Source organism: Sus scrofa, chromosome 13 (genome assembly GCF_000003025.6).
Source record: "Sus scrofa isolate TJ Tabasco breed Duroc chromosome 13, Sscrofa11.1, whole genome shotgun sequence".
NCBI classification, from domain to species: domain Eukaryota; kingdom Metazoa; phylum Chordata; class Mammalia; order Artiodactyla; family Suidae; genus Sus; species Sus scrofa.
In genome coordinates, this window is record NC_010455.5 from 121,584,923 (window position 1) to 121,602,660 (window position 17,738).

Here is a 17,738-nt window from a genome sequence, read left to right on the forward strand (position 1 = left end):
ATTATAAGTTCAGTCACCCATAGAGATTGAATCTCTCCATCTCGTGTGGAGAGATAATCTCATTCAGCCAGACAACCTTCTGTGGACAGTTGTTACCAATGGCAGTGGGAGCAGGATCATGTAGCAGAAAAGTGATAGCTGAAATTCTTGTCCCGTACGTAAGAACAGACAACCCAGTAGTGGCTATTAATAGTATGGTATGGGTTTTTTTTTTTCCTTTGTTCTTTCTTGAGGCAAAGAGGAGGGGATAGAGTAATTTATACTAATTGGAGATAACAGAAAAATAACAGCCATATTCCTACCTTCAAGAGGTAACACTGGCATTTGGCTTTATTCTTCCCTTTTATTCTCTATGAATTTATTATTTCTTTTACAGAGTTGTAATCTATTTTATAGTCTGCTGTTATCATTTAATATGTGGTAAACATATTTTCATGCCATGAAATCTACTATAATGTGCCATAACCATCCCACCCACATTTAAACTCTTAACTCTTTTTTTTTAGTAGTGAGAGGAACATCTTTGTGGCTATGTAAGCACATCCGTGATTAGTTCCTGATGATAAATTCTTAGATAAGTGTTGATTTTTAAGAGTAAACACTTGAAATCTTTCGACCTGTAAAACATTTCCTTATAGAACTTACTCTGCCTATTCCAGTTTCAGGTGGAAAGCCTTACCACACCAATTGAAACTACCCTTAGTAAGTTTAGAAAGCCATAAGGTTTATAGCTGGCATAGCCTCTTAAGGGGTCATTTATATTTATGAACCTTGATCCAGTAACTCCTATAGGCTCAGAAACTTTGTTTCTTCATTTGTTTTGGCTTTTTAGGGCCACACCCGTGGCATATGGAAATTCCCAGTCTAGGAGTCCAATCAGAGCCATAGCTGCCAGCCTATGCCACAGCCACAGCAACACTAGATCCAGGCTGTGTCTTCGACCTACACCACAGCTCACAGCAACGCTGGATCCTTAACCCACTGAATGAGGCCAGAGATCAAACCCGCATCCTCATGGATACTAATCGGATTCGTTATCACTGAGCAACAACAGGAACTCCTGGAAACTTTTTTTTGGTACAGTAAGAATAGATCACACTATTAGCAGATTTAATGTTAATTATGAGGGACTGATTAACTCATTTATCTTCTACTTATATGTATTTATTTGCAATAAGAAATGGAACTGTTTGGAGTTCCTGTTGTGGAACTCTTAAAAAATAGATTGTACGAGTATCCAGAATTTTATTCATGCTTTACTATCATCTTGGCTAATTTTTTTATTCTGGTCACCATTATCAGCTGCAGCAATTCATTTCCTTCAAGTCAGTCATCTTCCTGCCTGAGATAAATATTTTTCCAAGCTCAAGAAGTAAAAATAACTTTTATTGAGTTAACAGTCTCTAATGAGAACACCAGACTTGTCTCTAATTAAACTAAAAGCTATTTTGTTGCAAGTAAGACCTTCAGTTACGAAAAACTACTAGTTTGCTGATCCTTTAAGATAAATACATGTAGACACTGAAATGATCCTTGATTTAATGAGATTAAATATTTTAGCCATTAGCTTTTTGTGCTATTTTCTCTTTTTGTTCCAAGGTATGAAATAGACAATGTAGTTTATTGGGCTAGGAAGTCTCAGAAAAGGCAAGCAAATTCAAGCAAAGAGAACATATGTAAAATGCTATAAAGAATGTATAAAACAAAATTCTACATATGTAAAATGCTATAAAGAATGTATAAAGGAGTTCCTGTCGTGGCTCAGTGGTTAACGAATGCGACTAGGAACCATGAGGTTGTGGGTTCGATCCCTGGCCTTGCTCAGTGGGTTAACGATCCGGCGTTGCCGTGAGCTGTGGTGTAGGTCACAAACGTGGCTCGGATCCCGCTTTGCTGTGGCTCTGGCGTAGGCCGGTGGCTACAGCTCCGATTCAACCCCTAGCCTGGGAACCTCCACATGCCGCGGGAGCGGCCCAAGAAATAACAACAACAACAAAAAGACAAAAGACCAAAAAAAAAAAAAAAAAAATGTATAAAACAAAATTCTACCAGAATTCTATGTAGTAATTACCTTGATTTTATACTAAAACAATTAGGAGTGGCTGAACCCTAGTACAGTATTTAGCAATTTTTGTTACAGTCAGTCAACAAAAAAGGCTTTGAGGAATATCATGCAGATTTGTCTTAGAAGTATTTCAAGTGAGATTTTAGGAAATAATACTTCTATGGAAAGAAGGATAAATTAATCAGTAGTTAAACTACTAAGTGTCTGGTGCTATCCACTACTTACTTTTAATATTTACATTTTGGAATTATTTGGTAATAGTAAATATTACTGGTAGTATTTGGATCTCCTTCTGTTAATATTTTACTATTTACTAGATTAGGGTTATATAATTCACTGGCTTTCTAAAAGTAATTTTTAGTCCATCTGTGAATAATATTCTTTTCTATAATGTCTATTTCTTATTTTATAATGGAAAAAGTATGCCTGGCATGGACAAGGTGCATGATTATTAGTTGAAATAGCTGTAAGTATAGCTAGAATATAGCAGCTCTGTTAAAGGGACATACCAGTGTTGCTTAACAGGTTTTTTCTAGTGTAATTGTAAAACATCACACTAAGTAAAACTACAAAAGGGTGTTCTGACTTCTGGCCTGGCCTTTTTTTTCCCTTCACATTTACATAAGAAGAGAGGGATTGTTAACATTTTTCTTTGTGAGACTTAATAAATAATCATAAGACTTTTTCATTTTCATGAGGCTTAAGAACAAAAAGAAAAGGCTTGGATAAGCTTTTAGTTTTTCCTGTCTCTATTTTAATTTTAAACTACAAAGTAAAAGAAGCCAGTAATTAACATAAACCTTAGGATTCCTTTAGTTCTCTTAAAAGTTGTCTTTTCCACTCTAAAAGTAGCCATGCTCATTATTGTTTTGAAAATTTGTGTTGATAGAAAAGAGGAAGCCACACAATCCAGAGAAAGCCATCATTAGCACTTTGGTATGTCCTTTCCAGACACATTATTTACATAGTATCCATCCTAGTCCTTTCCTTACCTACCATTTTTCATCTTGCTTTTTTTCCTTTAGCATTCATTGTTATAAACTGTTAACATTTTTAGTGACCACCACCATTTTAAGTTGGATTACTTAATTTACTTAACATAAAAGTTATTTTTAAAAATAATGTCTGAACAAATACATAGATTCCTCTAAATGGTACCTAGATTGTACTATGAATTCCTGCTGAAAGAACTAGCAATCTGATGAAAAAGCTCCCTTTTCCAACACTTAGAAAACGTGCATTATCTTATCTTATATGGTTATGCGTATCTGAATTGCTGCAAGACTGCGTTTGAAAGTCATCCTTACTATTACCAGGGTTCCACTTGAGTTGGGTGGGATCTTTGGACTGCTTTACAATTTTTAAGATAAAATTCATAGAAATTTTCTGTAGAAAGATACCACTAAATCCCTTGTAAATGTTCTCAAAGTAAGTAATTGGCAGCCTGTATTAGTTGACACATGCCCAGAGAATAAACTTAACTGTTTATAATGTTCCATTTTCTTTATGACAATGGTATGCTCTTAGAGTTTTAAACAATCTTGAGTGTATTTTAATTTGTTATTTCTGTATTTTTATAATAATTATTTTAGGTCAACTGGCTATTCTGAGGTAATAGTTGTCGTTGGAGGCTGTGAACGAGTTGGAGGATTTAATCTTCCATATACTGAGTGTTATGATCCTGTGACAGGAGAGTGGAAGTCTTTGGCTAAGCTTCCAGAATTTACCAAATCAGAGTATGCGGTCTGTGCTCTAAGGAATGACATTCTTGTTTCAGGTAAATAAAGACCTATTACAATAGCTACTTTTAATTTAAACACAGTTTGGCTGTTTTAAACCATTACTGTGTCTCAAAGGAAAATGGGTGAAAGTGGACACACCCACTTAAGGCAGATCAGATTATACAGCAAATAAAACTGAAAATGACTTTTTACTCTTAAAAACAGGCACAAGATGATGCAGAATGATTTATAAAAGATTCACCAGAAAACGCCTTTAACCATATTATTTTTTAAATGCTCACAAATGATAGAGAATATGGTATAATTTTTAAAATGTTTACCTGTTTGCTTTGAGGAATATAGTAAAGTAGGCAAAGTGAAATGTACTCAGAGTTAAACATCTCTAATCCACCCTTTTACCAGCTTTGCAAGTTGCTGTATTATGACACATCGAACAGTGTAACAACACATACTTTATTTTGTACAGTGGTATGCTTTTTAAAAAATGGGGCATTTAAAAAAACTTTCTATAAAAGTAGTGTTTTTTCAGGTGCTTCTGTTGTCTGACTCTAAAATGAACAGTCTTATACACCTGTAAAATCCATACTCTACATTTTGTTATTGGGCATAGGATTATTATTTCTCAAGATAACAATGGACAAAGTTAAATCTACTCTGTAGAACTATTTCTGTTAAGTTTTAAGAGGGTCCTTATTTCATTTATTGAACTAAATCCTCAAATTCTTGGACTGGGTGAATAAATCAGTGTTTTCATTATCTATGCCTCTGACATAGATCTCTTGGTGATATGCATATTAGTGTGTGTGAATTGTTTTGCATTTAAAGGTGGAAGAATCAATGGCCGTGATGTGTGGATTTATAATTCACAATTAAATATTTGGATCAGAGTTGCTTCTCTAAATAAAGGCAGATGGCGTCACAAAATGGCAGTCCTCCTGGGTAAAGTAAGAGAAACTATTTTCATTATTGCTGGTACATTTCCAGAATAAATACCACAGATGAATCCTTCATTTTACTCACCCTCTGGGTATTTTGGATTCAGATTGTGTTTCCTTCCATTTCTAACCTCAATACATAAACTGAAGATATAAACAATTTGACACTGTACTTTTGAATGGATATTTTGTTCTCCCAATTTGGAATTCATAGCAGTGCAGCACATTTCTCTTCTCAAGCACCATTGGAGTCTATAAATGCCTGAGAAGCATTGAAAAATAAAGGAGTGACATCAAGTTCAAAAACAGGCCTGTGTCGAATCCAAGCAGGCTTTTTCTTTTTACTGACTTTGGCATTCATGCCACGATATATTTATCTAGAGTAATGTTGTTTTATCTTTTTATTAGTACAAGTAGGGGCAAAAGAAATAAGTGTTAAGATAAACTTGCCAATATATTTGAAAACAAACTTATTACTGGCTACAGCAAATAAATGTTATAAAAAACATAAAATTTAATTCTGGACCATTCACCATCCTTTGGATCTTGAGAATCCCTTGTGGACTAGTGGTTTCCAAACTTTTTAAGAGAAACTACATCTACTTTTTTGAAGTTAAATCTAATAGAAAAAGCTATTCAATAAAGCAGATGTACCAAGGGCTGACTTGGGCTCTTTAGCCTTTCCTTGCTTCCATCTCTATCAGTTCCTCCAAAGTTACTTCAAAGTAGTAAGTAATCTAAGTAAAAGCAGCATACTTGTTCACATGTTTGGTTTTTTTTTTTTTTAAGTATAGTTGATTTACAACATTGTGTTAGTTTCAAGTATACAGCATAGTGATTTGTGTTTTAGGGTTTTTGTTTGCAGATTTTATATTCTATTATAGGTTATCACAAGATATCAGATATATCACACATTTTTTTGTTGTTTTGGGGGTTTTTGTTTGTTTGTTTGTTTTGTTTGTTTTTGCTTTTTTGGGCCACACTCGTGACATATGGAAGTTCTCAGGCTAGGGGTCAAATCCAGAGCTGCGGCTGCTGGCCTACACCACAGCCACCGCAACACCAGATCCAAGCCACATCTATGACTAAACCACAGCTAACGGCAACAATGGATCCTTAACTTACTGAGTGAGGCCAGGAATCGAACCTGTGTCCTCATGGATGCTAGTCAGGTTCATTACCACTGAGCCACAATGGGAACTCCCTATTTTTTTTTTTATTTAATTGGAGTAGAGTTGATTTATAACATTGTGTTAGTTTGTGTTAGTTTCCTATGTCCAGCAAAGTGATTTAGTTATACAGATATACATATCCATTCTTTTTCAAATTCCTTTTCCCAGTATTATAGAATACTGAGTAGAGTTCCTTGTCACACATGCATTTCTGACTGGTCCCTTAGTACCCCGTTCTTAAAAGATTGCTGCCTCTTAAGCCCTCTCATGAAGACATTTTAGAGCCACCACAGAATCACTCTAGTTGAAACATAGATGATGCTTCCCACTCAGCCTCCCTCCCCCTATCTCCACACTGAAGCTTCTCCATACTATAGAATACTAGAGCTTCTCAAAGCACAGTTTGAAAGCTACTGTTAATTCCTGAGGGTATTTATCTAGTGTGCTGCCATCAATAAGACCAATGAAATAATGAGGACCTTGAGATAGATGCAATGGAAATAAAACATTAATAAAATATTTTCTAAAACCATTGCTTTGTTAGTATCTACCATATTATATGTAGTTTTGGTAGTAGCTATACCTCAAGAATGACAAAATGTTACTGGAAAAGGGCAGCTAAAATAATTAAAGGATTGACAAGAGATCTGACTAAAAATATTATAATTGTTTAGTCTGAACATACAGAAGCAGATGAAAATGATTGATATCACAAATATCATGTATAGATTGATGAACACAAATTTATTTGACAAATATTAGTATTTGAAAGAAATAAAAGGAATCCTTCCTACCTTACATAGCAAGTACTCAATTCATGAAAAATAATTATCCTAAAAATTACAATGTAGGCTGAATTCAAACCTATAAAGTTATTTAAATTTATAAATGCTCTATTTTAAAGAAACCTAGAATGGTTTGGAATATAGAATCTTAGAGTAAGAAGGAATTTTAGAGAATATTTAATATAACTTTTTCAGTTCACAAAGAAACTGAATCCAGAGAGGTGAAGTCATTTGCCCAAGGTTGCACAGAAAGTGATAAATGGGCAAAAGCTCAGATTTTCCTTGTCTAGAGACCTTTTATCTTAAGACTCATGGCATATATTTTTAGTTTACACATGTAGAGAATAGTATTAAAGTTTTATCCTCAAAATTGCATTTTGTGATAGGTACTATTTTATTATCTGAGTTTTCAAATTGAGGAAATCAAGACTGAGTTTCAGAGAGAATAGATAAGCTGCTCAAGCAAGGTCTTACTTGCAGTAACAGAGCTAGATATGGACCCTTCCTCTCCTGACTTCAAAGCCTATGCCATTAATTACTGCATTGTGCCTCAGTTTCCATACCAGTGCTGGCATTCCTACCTCTTATGCAGTTTCTAGCTGCATGACCTTGAGTAAGTTAACCTCTCTGAGCTGTGTGGTTTGGGGAGAGCAAACCCATCAAATAGATCATTTTAACATAATGTGAGAAATACAAGATTGAAAAAGCATTGGGCTCTTGAGGAAATTTGGAAGAGTAGGGAAAGATAGATCATGGACACTTTTTTTTTTTTTTTTTTTTTTTTTTAGTCTTTTTGCCATTTCTTAGGTCGCTCCCACGGCATATGGAGGTTCCCAGGCTAGGGGTCCAATTGGAGCTGTAGCCACCCGCCTACACCAGAACCACAACACCGTGGGATCCGAGCTGTGTCTGCAACCTACACCACAGCTCACGGCAACACCGGATCCTCAACCCACTGAGTGAGGCCAGGGATCGAACCCGCAACCTCATGGTTCCTAGTCAGATTCGTTAACCACTGAGCCACGATGGGAACTCCGATCATGGACACATTTGAATGACAATGTATAAAGTTTGACCTTGACCTTTAGGTGTTTATTATTAAAAATTAAAAGGAGTTGATGAAGTATTGATGAAAATTAATCTGTGGTTAGAGAGTATAGGAGTAGAGACCAGGAGATTGAGAGGTATGAAATGACACAGGCCTCAGGCTAGAATAGTGGCAATGGGAAGCAAACGTAACAGATGAGAGAGATTCTGTGAAAGAAGGTTCATTAGAACTTAATGGTTGGGGGAGTTCCCGTTGTGGCGCAGTGGTTAACGAATCCGACTAGGAACCATGAGGTTGTGGGTTCAATCCCTGGCCTTGCTCAGTGGGTTAAGGATCCAGTGTTGCCGTGAGCTGTGGTGTAGGTTGCAGACACAGCTCGGATCCCTCGTTGCTGTGGCCCTGGCATAGGCTGGTGGGTTACAGCTCCGATTCAACCCCTAGCCTGGGAACCTCCAATATGCCACAGGAGCGGCCCAAGAAATGGCAAAAAAAAAAGACAAAAAAAAAAAAAAAAAAGAACTTAATGGTTGGTTAGATAGGGATGGAGAGAAGAGTTATGATGACTGTCCATTAAAAGAATTGTAGGTGTTAAACTGGAGGGCTTCTATATGTTAAGTTTCTTATGTATCTCATGATGCTTAATGGATTATTCTACATCTAAGTAATTTAACAAATTCGTCTAACATATAAAGATGTTTATTTGTCCTACCTTCTTCATATTTGTGAAAAAATATGCATGTGGAAGCCCTTTAAAATATATAGTATGGGGAGTTCCCGTCGTGGCACAGTGGTTAACGAATCCGACTAGGAACCATGAGGTTGCGGGTTCGGTCCCTGCCCTTGCTCAGTGGGTTAACGATCCGGCGTTGCCGTGAGCTGTGGTTGTAGGTTGCAGACACAGCTCGGATCCCTCGTTGCTGTGGCTCTGGCGTAGGCCGGTGGCTACAGCTCCGATTCGACCCCTAGCCTGGGAACCTCCATATGCTGCAGGAGCGGCCCAAGAAATAGCAAAAAAAAAAAAGATAAAATATATAGTATGAAGTTCATTATGTATTAGATACTTTTCCGGCACTGTAGGAACTAAATTAAATAATTCAGAGATCTCACAATCTAAAGGGAACCCTCCTACAGTGTTGGTGGGAATGTAAGCTGCAACCACCATGGAAGAGAGTATGGAAGTTCCTTAAAAAACTAAATATAGAACTACCATATGACCACTCTTGGGCATATATCCAGAGAAAACCATAATTTGAAAAGACACATGCATTCCAGTGTTTATTGCAGCACTGTTTACAATAGCCAAGACATGGAAGCAACCTAAATGTCCATCCACAAAGAATTGGATAAAGAAGATGTTGTACATATATACAATGGAATATTTATTATTCAGCCATAAAAAAGAACGAAATAATGTCATTTGTAGCAACATAGATGGACCTAGAAATTATCATACTAAGTGAAGTACGTCAGCCAGAGAAAGACAAATACCATGTGAGATCACTAGTATGTGGAATCTAATAGCAATGATACAATAGAATGTATAAAACTAACAGACTCAAAGATTTCAAAACCAAACTTAGGGTTTACCAAAGGGGAAATGTGGTAGGGAGGGATAAATTTGGGGGTTGGGATTGAAATATACACAGTACTATATATAAAATAGATGGGTAACAAGGACCTATTGTATAGCACAGGGAAATTTACTCAATATTGTATAATAACATATAGGAAATGAATCTGAAAAGGAATGGATATATGTATACGTGTAACTGATTTACTTTGCTGTATGCCTGAAATTAACACAACTTTGTGACTCAACTATATTCCAATAAAATTTTAAAAAGAGATCTCACAATCTAGTAATCCTTACCTAATATATTTTAGTTTTATACCTTTATTACTTTATAATAGTCGAATATTTTCACTGTCTGTGAGTGAGCAAAATCCCGTAATTCTCAATGCAAGCAATATTGCCCCTAAGGGGTAAAGATTGTTCTTGGGGAGTGTGAAAAATCGTACTTTTTCATGTATAAAGCACAGATATACATACAGTATGTAAACAGATATACAGTATATCTGTGGTGTTAAAATTTCATTGGAGGGGGCTATTTTGAAAAAATGTCCAAAAAGGCTCCTTCGCAATGGTGAGAGGGTGATAATTTTTTTTCAAGGTCCAGAAACTGAGTTAAATGTATTGCAATTAAACCTACTAAAGACATTTAAAGGGAAGGGATCCTTTAATTCTTTAGCCAACTAGTTCAAAATTCAAACTCTTGATAATTAAGATCTTTCCATGTATTTTACATATAGGTATATGTTGTTGGAGGCTATGATGGGCAAAACAGACTTAGCAGCGTAGAATGTTACGATTCCTTTTCAAATCGATGGACTGAAGTTGCTCCCCTTAAGGAAGCAGTGAGTTCTCCTGCTGTGACTAGCTGTGTAGGCAAATTGTTTGTGATTGGTGGAGGACCTGATGATAATACTTGTTCTGATAAGGTAAGCCATGTTCTCTTATAGAAGTTACCAATGATGTGCACAAGAAGAGAAATACAGAAGGTCTATCAAGTAGGTAGTTTGGTCCCTTAGTGTAAGGGGCCTTTTATACATGGAGAGGAAAACATAGAATTTTAAGTTACTAAAGTGAGATCCCAATATATCCAACAACTTTCTGCTATAAGTGTGATCCAGTCTCTTTGAAATGAGCCCTGTCTCAGTGTTGAGATCTTGTACTAAATAAATCTTTTGAAAGCCTTTTACTGGTATAGTTTACAGAATCAAAAAATTCTTCACACAAAACACAACTGGGAAGTGAACTAGCAAAAGTAAGACAGTAACTAACTACATACTGCTTCCAACTGGGTCATTTGCTGCGTACTTTGAAAATATTCTTTAGAACAAAGAAAAGGGAAGAAAACCTTTCTAATGTAAATAAAGGCTGGCTCAAAGCTGCTGTGGTTCATTGAATTCCTGGGACAAAAGAACATGTGCCATCCTGACATCTCAGAAAATACCTCATTTATTCTGGAAACAAGTGTCTAATGCCAATTCATTTAGCAATAGTTAACAGAATTTTGTCAATCAACATTCTTTTTCTAAATTAAATTTTAATATAATGTCAAATGTTATATATTTAGAATTCATTCGTTCAGAATTTGTGGTAATTCAAAGTATACTGAATTGAGGTTTGCTTGTGTTCTTTTGAAGGACTCCTAAAAGTGTAAAGAAATTATATTCAAACTGAAGCATACTTATTCTATATAACACAATTTTTTTTTTAAATATAGACTCTTAATTCTAATGCACATAAGTAAAGTAAACCTGGTAGCCGTTCATTCTGGAAACAATCTGTGTTTGTTTGTTACTCTGTTCAGCTTGATAGTGTATAATTTGCATTCCTTTTGAGAAGTTCATAATTCAAATATTTTACCCTCAAGCTAACCTCCCTTAGTTCTGTGAATTAATTGGATTTTATTTTTATCACATTTCTGTATGTTGGTAGACTTTTTATTAAGTAAATCTACATTTTTATTGAGAAATTTTAATTAAATATTTCTGTATATTATTAGGTTCAATCTTATGATCCAGAAACCAATTCTTGGCTACTTCGTGCAGCTATCCCTATTGCCAAGAGGTGTATAACAGCAGTATCCTTAAACAACCTGATATATGTTGCTGGTGGACTGACCAAGGCAATATACTGTTATGATCCAGTTGAAGATTACTGGATGCATGTACAGAATACATTCAGCCGACAGGTAATAATATAAAACAGTTCAGAAAAAAGTCAATCTAGGAGGGACAACTACAGGACCCGTATGAACATATTGTATCTTCACTATTAATATATTTCATGTATGCTTGAGTTATTTCATAATTTTTTAAAACTCCACATAAAGCATGTAGTATCCTTGTTTTGAACTCCTTCCAAGGAATTGTTTTATTGAAATAACTTACTTTTTTACCATCTCATGGTAAACCAGGTGTTGCACTTAAGGCTGTTTTTTTACCCTCTGGACCTTTTTCAGAATCCTGCTCCTGTCCCTATCCTTCTCTCTCACTAATTTCAAAAAAAGAAGAAATGCTCTCAAATGGGTTTCTAGGTAATTTGTTGTTTTTTTTGTTATAAAAGAAATGGTGCACTTGGGTCTTTATCCACGCTCCGCTTATACCCTTACTCTGCTTCTATCCCCACCCCCAAAAGGCCTTCTTTCTGCCTTGATTCATGCTCTCCTTCTACCACCAAAATGTTCCTTCTACCACCAAAATGTTTGATGGTTCTAATGCTGGAAATCTAGCTCTACCTATACCACTCTAGAGATGTTGTACTCCCAGAGGTCATTGCTGATCATCTCCTGAGTCTCATTCATGTTCTCTTGGGCTTTTTCCTACCCAACCATTAAATATGGGTATTCTTTGACCCTCTTTCTCCTGCCCTTTCCTCAGTTTATACTCCATTCCTGAGTGATCGCATTTACTGCTCAGTATTGATGACTTCAAATCTTAATCTCTGTTAAAGCCTCTCTCTTGTGCTTCAGACTCAGATTTCCAGTTGCCTATTTGGTATCTTCCATAGCGTACCAAGACTTGGGACTTAAAACAGAATTCATCTTCTTCCTTAAGCCTGCTTTTTCTGTTTCCACACAACCTAGTGAATGGGAAAACTGTTTCTCCCTTACAGCACTTCTGACACCAGACGTGTGGGTTTACTCCCACACCAACCAGTTTTCCATCTCCAGCTGGTGTCTTACAATTCAGTTCCATTCTGATACTACCTGAAGTTAGCTTTAGATTCCACAAGCGATCTGTGCTACAAGACTGCCACCGCTTTAGATGCTTGTCTCAAGTCCCAGGTTGTCACCAGTACTTCTTACCAATCACCTATAAATCAAGGTTTCTACAACCCATTCTTGGGCTAAGTGCTCAGAAAACGCTTATGTTTACAGGTTTGTTTTATAACAAAGTATATTATAAAGGACACAGATGATCAGCCAAATGAAGAGGTACTGAGGGTCAGGTCTGAAAGGGTTAAAGCACAGGACCTAGTGTCCTCATGGTTTTGAGGTACACCACCTTCCTAGCACATGAATGTGTTTACCAACCCAGAAGCTCTCCAAATCTTGTACTTTGGGGATTTTTATGGAGGCTTCATCATGTAGACGTGGTCAGTTATTAACTCAGTTTCCAGCACTTCTCCCCTCTCCAGAGAAGAGAAAGTGCAGTGAAACTTTCAAGCTTTTATTTATTTTATTTTATTTTATTTTATCTTATCTTTTGTCTTTTTAGGACCACACCCACAGCATATGGAGGTTCCCAGACTAGGGATCTAATCAGAGCTGTTGCTGCCTGCCTATGCCAGAGCCACAGCAACACCAGATCTGAACCACGCCTGTGACCTACACCACAGCTCACGTTAATGCAGGATCCTTAACCTACTGAGTGAGGCCAGGGATCGAACTCGCAACCTCACGGTTCCTAGTTGGATTCGTTTTTGCTGCGCCAAGACGGGAACTCCTCAAGTTTTTAATTATGGCTTGATATCTCTTGTGACCAGTCCTCATCTAGGAGCCCAAAAAGAGTTTCTTGTTAGAACAAAAGACACTCCCATCAACCAGGAAATCCAAAGGATCTCAGAGTTCTATGTTAGGAACCAGAGGCAGAGACCAATATATATTTGCTATTATTTCACATCTAGAAACTTAATTTTTTTAATTCTTCCTACTTTCTCTTAAATTGAATCAATCCAACATATCAGTTTTGTGTCCTTCAGAGTTACTCCTAGTCTTTTTCATTCCTGGGGTTCCTGCTTTTGTTCAGGTTCTCATCAGTTCTTATCTAAACTAAAACAATATATCCTAATTAGTGTTCTTTTCTCTAATGTCTTGTTTTTCTACCATTTGTTTCCCAGGAAATCTACCTACTGATTGGAAATATCCAAAAGTTTTCCCACCTCATTCTAGGTCTTCTCTTTTTTTTTTTGGCTTTTTAGGACCACACCCGCAGCATATGGAGGTTCCCAGACTAGGGGTCTAAACAGAACTGTTGCTGCTGGCCTACGCCAGAGCCACAATAATGCCAGATCCTTAACCTACTGAGCGAGGCCAGGGATCAAACCTGTAACCTCTCATCATTCCTAGTTGGATTCGTTTCTACTGCGCCCCAATGGGAACTCCCATTCTAGGTCTTCTGTTGTCTGACCTCTGCTTGCCTTTTCAGTTTCACTGTCTTCACCTTTTTTCCAGTTATGTGCAGTATCTGTTGCTTTCATTTGCTGTGCAGATAGCGTGCATTCTTGTCATGGTTCATGCTGTCGTCTTAGTCTTCAGTGCCTTTCTATCTTCTCTACTTGTAAGTCTACTCATTTTTTTAAGGATGATATTGTTAAGAATTAATCTCTTTTTTTATGATCTGTCACTACACTTATACCTCTATTATGGAAGTCATATATTTTCTTATAGGTATGAATGTTATTTCTCTACTGGAATTAAGTCTTCTTAAGAATACTGTGTTTTCTGGAGTTCCCGTCGTGGCGCAGTGGTTAACGAATTCGACTAGGAACCATGAGGTTGCGGGTTCGGTCCCTGCCCTTGCTCAGTGGGTTAACGATCCGGCGTTGCCGTGAGCTGTGGTGTAGGTTGCAGACGCGGCTCGAATCCCGAGTTGCTGTGGCTGTGGTGTAGGCCGGTGGCTACAGCTCCGATTGGACCCCTTGCCTGGGAACCTCCATATGCTGCAGGAGTGGCCCAAGAAATAGCAAAAAGACAAAAAAAAAAAAAAAAAAAAAAAAAAAAAGAATACTGTGTTTTCTGACTCATCTCATGTTTCTTGCATTTATTGGTGGTAGGTAAATATTTATTGAATAAGTAAACAAATAAGAGAATGAAGTAACAGAGGGTCCTAATGTTAAGACAGTTTTATATGCAAAATATGTAAGAAATATAGAGCAGGATTTGAGTCTAACACCCATTTATGCAGTTGTACATTGAGGTATAGTCTCCAATTAATAATTTATTCAGAGTAATAGGCCTCAGCTGATGAAAGGGATATAATAGGATCTTCAGCTTCATGGTACAGAGGGAACATAATCTTCTGTCCCTCTTAAATCACATTTAAATAAATTGATCTATATTTCTCTGGTTCAGTGGCCTCCTAGAAAGGACAGTCTCCAACTCTGTGATTGAAAGTGTACCTTGCCATATAAGAACCCTTGTTAATGGTCACATTCACCCATGTGACAAGTGTTTACACCTATTTCTAGATTTTTTTTTTAACCAAAGCTATTTGTATTAGTTTATTGCAGTGAGTATTTTAAAGTATAATGCATTTTCACTAAGAATTAGTGTTCACTTAGAACTTGACTATACTGTATAAAATAATAGCAGAGCTTAGGAAGATAATTGTTAGCAGCTAACATAACATAAGGCATATAATGAATCTGTTTTTAACTAAATGATGGAGATTAAACTAAGGAAAAACAAGACACAAATGGCACATTTTCCCAAATTAAATAATTACTGATATTGACTTCTGAAATTTCAAGAAACATTTAGATCAGAAATATATTGAAACTGTTATGACAAAGACAAATCGTTGAAGTGTAAATCTAGTATTCTATATCAAATCTCTTGAAACAAAAAACCACTGAGATTTCTAGGATTATCCTTTCTCCCCTGGTCCATTCTTACTACCAGTACCTTTAAGTGCATCTTATATGTTATTGATAGGTGATTTTTGAACCATCTGCATTTGTCTATCCTGTTAAGACTAATCAAATGAAAAAAGGATAAATCAACTGTGATTTATGTTTGAGTCAAAGATTGTGGTTTTTTAAATGCTTAAAATATTGAATGATCAAAAAAAAGCTGAAAAAAATGAGCTCTTTTTTTGCAGTCCTAATGGACCCAGCCTTTTTTGCTGTTTGTACCTCAGCGTGTCCATGCCTTTTGACTTTGCAATTCCTGAAAACCATAACTTGCTTTTTTTTTTTTTTTTTATGGCCACATTTGCGACATATGGAAGTTCCCAGGCCGGGAATTAAATCCAAGCCACAGCTGCAATCCACATCGCAGCTGCAGCAATGTGGGATCCTTTAACCTACTGCACCAGGCCAGAGATTGAACCTCTGACTCCTGCAGTGACCTGAGCTGCTGCAGTCTGATTCATAACCCACTGCACCATAGTGGGAACTCCATAACTTGCTATGTTAAATAGATTTTCCTTTTTTTTTTTTTTCCCTTTTTCAGCCACCCCCCATAGCACGTGGAAGTTTCTGGGCCAGGGATTGAATCTGAGCTGGAGCTGAGACCTTTGCCACAGCTGCATTAACACTGGATCCCTAATCCAGGATCATTAACTCACTGTGCCACAGCAGGAACTCACATACTTTACTTTTTAACTTTCATCGTTTTTTTTCTTTTTTGGCCACCTCTCGGCATATGGAGTTCCCAGACCAGGGATCAGAGCCAAAGGAACATTTTTTTTTTTTAATTGTAGAATTTTTTTTTTTAACTCACCGATGAAGTTTTTTTTTCTTTTTAACTGTTCTTCAGTGGACTAGATATTTTAAATGTCATTAAAGTTTAAAATAGTAAATGAAAAGAAATCTGATTGTTTATTGTTGGCATTTAAACATTTAAGCATTATAAAAAATGAGAAGGAAAAATTAAATTTTTTATAATAAGACTTTCATTTAAGTCATGAAAAATGATATTAAAACTTGCTATATTAATAAATTATTTATTTACCACCTGCCATTATGCTTGAGGTTCTCATAGAATGAAATAAAGTACTATGCAAGTAATTTTATGATATGAGTGAATAACTGCAAGGTTGCCTACTTCATTTAATTCTGAGCATTATTTATGAAATTATGTTAATAACAGGATGCTATAATTATATAGTTTAAGAATCATCATCAAAGTGACTGAAGGCTTCAATAGTGCAAACCAACTTGTACTTGAGAACTAAGGATCTTGGTTTTTTTATTGGATTCAGAACTTTTATAATTTAAAGAAAGAGCTCGTTGTGCTTTACATGAAAAATATTATTGTTTGGCACAGAATTGGTACAACTCATGGGTGGCATTCTGCATAAAAATTTGTCACTAATGATAATGGGCCAGGTCATTCTAGGTGTATATAAACTCTAATGTAGGCATTTTTAAGTATTCAGTAATCTTGTAGACCCAAAGATACTATCCTCTATTATATAAATCCACAAAGATTTAATTTTTTGTACAAGAGCATAATTTATATATAGCAAATCCAATCAAATAAAAATGTTTATTTAAAGTACTCACTAGTAGAACCCATCTCATTGTTGATTGTGTGGAAACAGGATAATAATATGCAATCACTTTTTGAATTAGAGTGAAATGCGAATTGAAGAACACTTGACCTGCAGCATAACCAGATTCATGCCCTAGTGAGATTAGTGTAAATTTCTTTCTTTGAAGAATCACTCTTATCCCTATACAAATATTTGTTTTATATAGTAATTACCTTATTGACAAAGAATGAAATTTAGCTAAGAATCTCATTGTGTGGAAATGTATAAATGTTATTTGGGGAGTTTCTATGCCCCAGCCAAGGCCCCTAGTAACAGTGCTTTGTCAATATGGTTATAACCCTTTCTGTCATTCATTCATTTAACTTTTTTTTTTTTTTTTAATCTTTTTTTGTGTTTTCTAGGGCTGCACCCGCGGCCTATGGAGGTTCCCAGGCTAGGGGTCTAATCGGAGATGTAGCCGCCGGCCTACACCAGAGCCACAGCAACGCGGGATCCGAGCCGCATCTGCAACCTACACTACAGCTCACAGCAACGCCGGATCGTTAACCCACTGAGCAAGGCCAGGGATCGATCCCGCAACCTCATGGTTCCTAATCGGACTCGTTAACCACTGAGCCACAATGGGAACTCCGATTCATTTAACTTTCGAGTAATCCCATGTAATGAATGATATTCCTACCTCTTCATGTAACAGTCTCTATCT

General features: G+C 36.4%; 1 protein-coding gene across 14 annotated transcripts in view; it reads left to right on the forward strand.

Moving 5' to 3' along the window:
• Positions 1 to 17,738, forward strand: part of KLHL24 (kelch like family member 24) — a 43,314-nt gene that overhangs the window by 20,090 nt on the left and 5,486 nt on the right. For all 14 annotated transcript variants that reach the window (XM_021069905.1, XM_003132561.5, XM_021069902.1 and 11 more), the window contains 4 exons: positions 3,658 to 3,842; positions 4,633 to 4,751; positions 10,058 to 10,246; positions 11,317 to 11,505. In XM_021069905.1, coding sequence (XP_020925564.1) covers positions 3,658 to 3,842; positions 4,633 to 4,751; positions 10,058 to 10,246; positions 11,317 to 11,505 — 682 coding nt within the window. The remainder of the gene's footprint in view (positions 1 to 3,657; positions 3,843 to 4,632; positions 4,752 to 10,057; positions 10,247 to 11,316; positions 11,506 to 17,738) is intronic.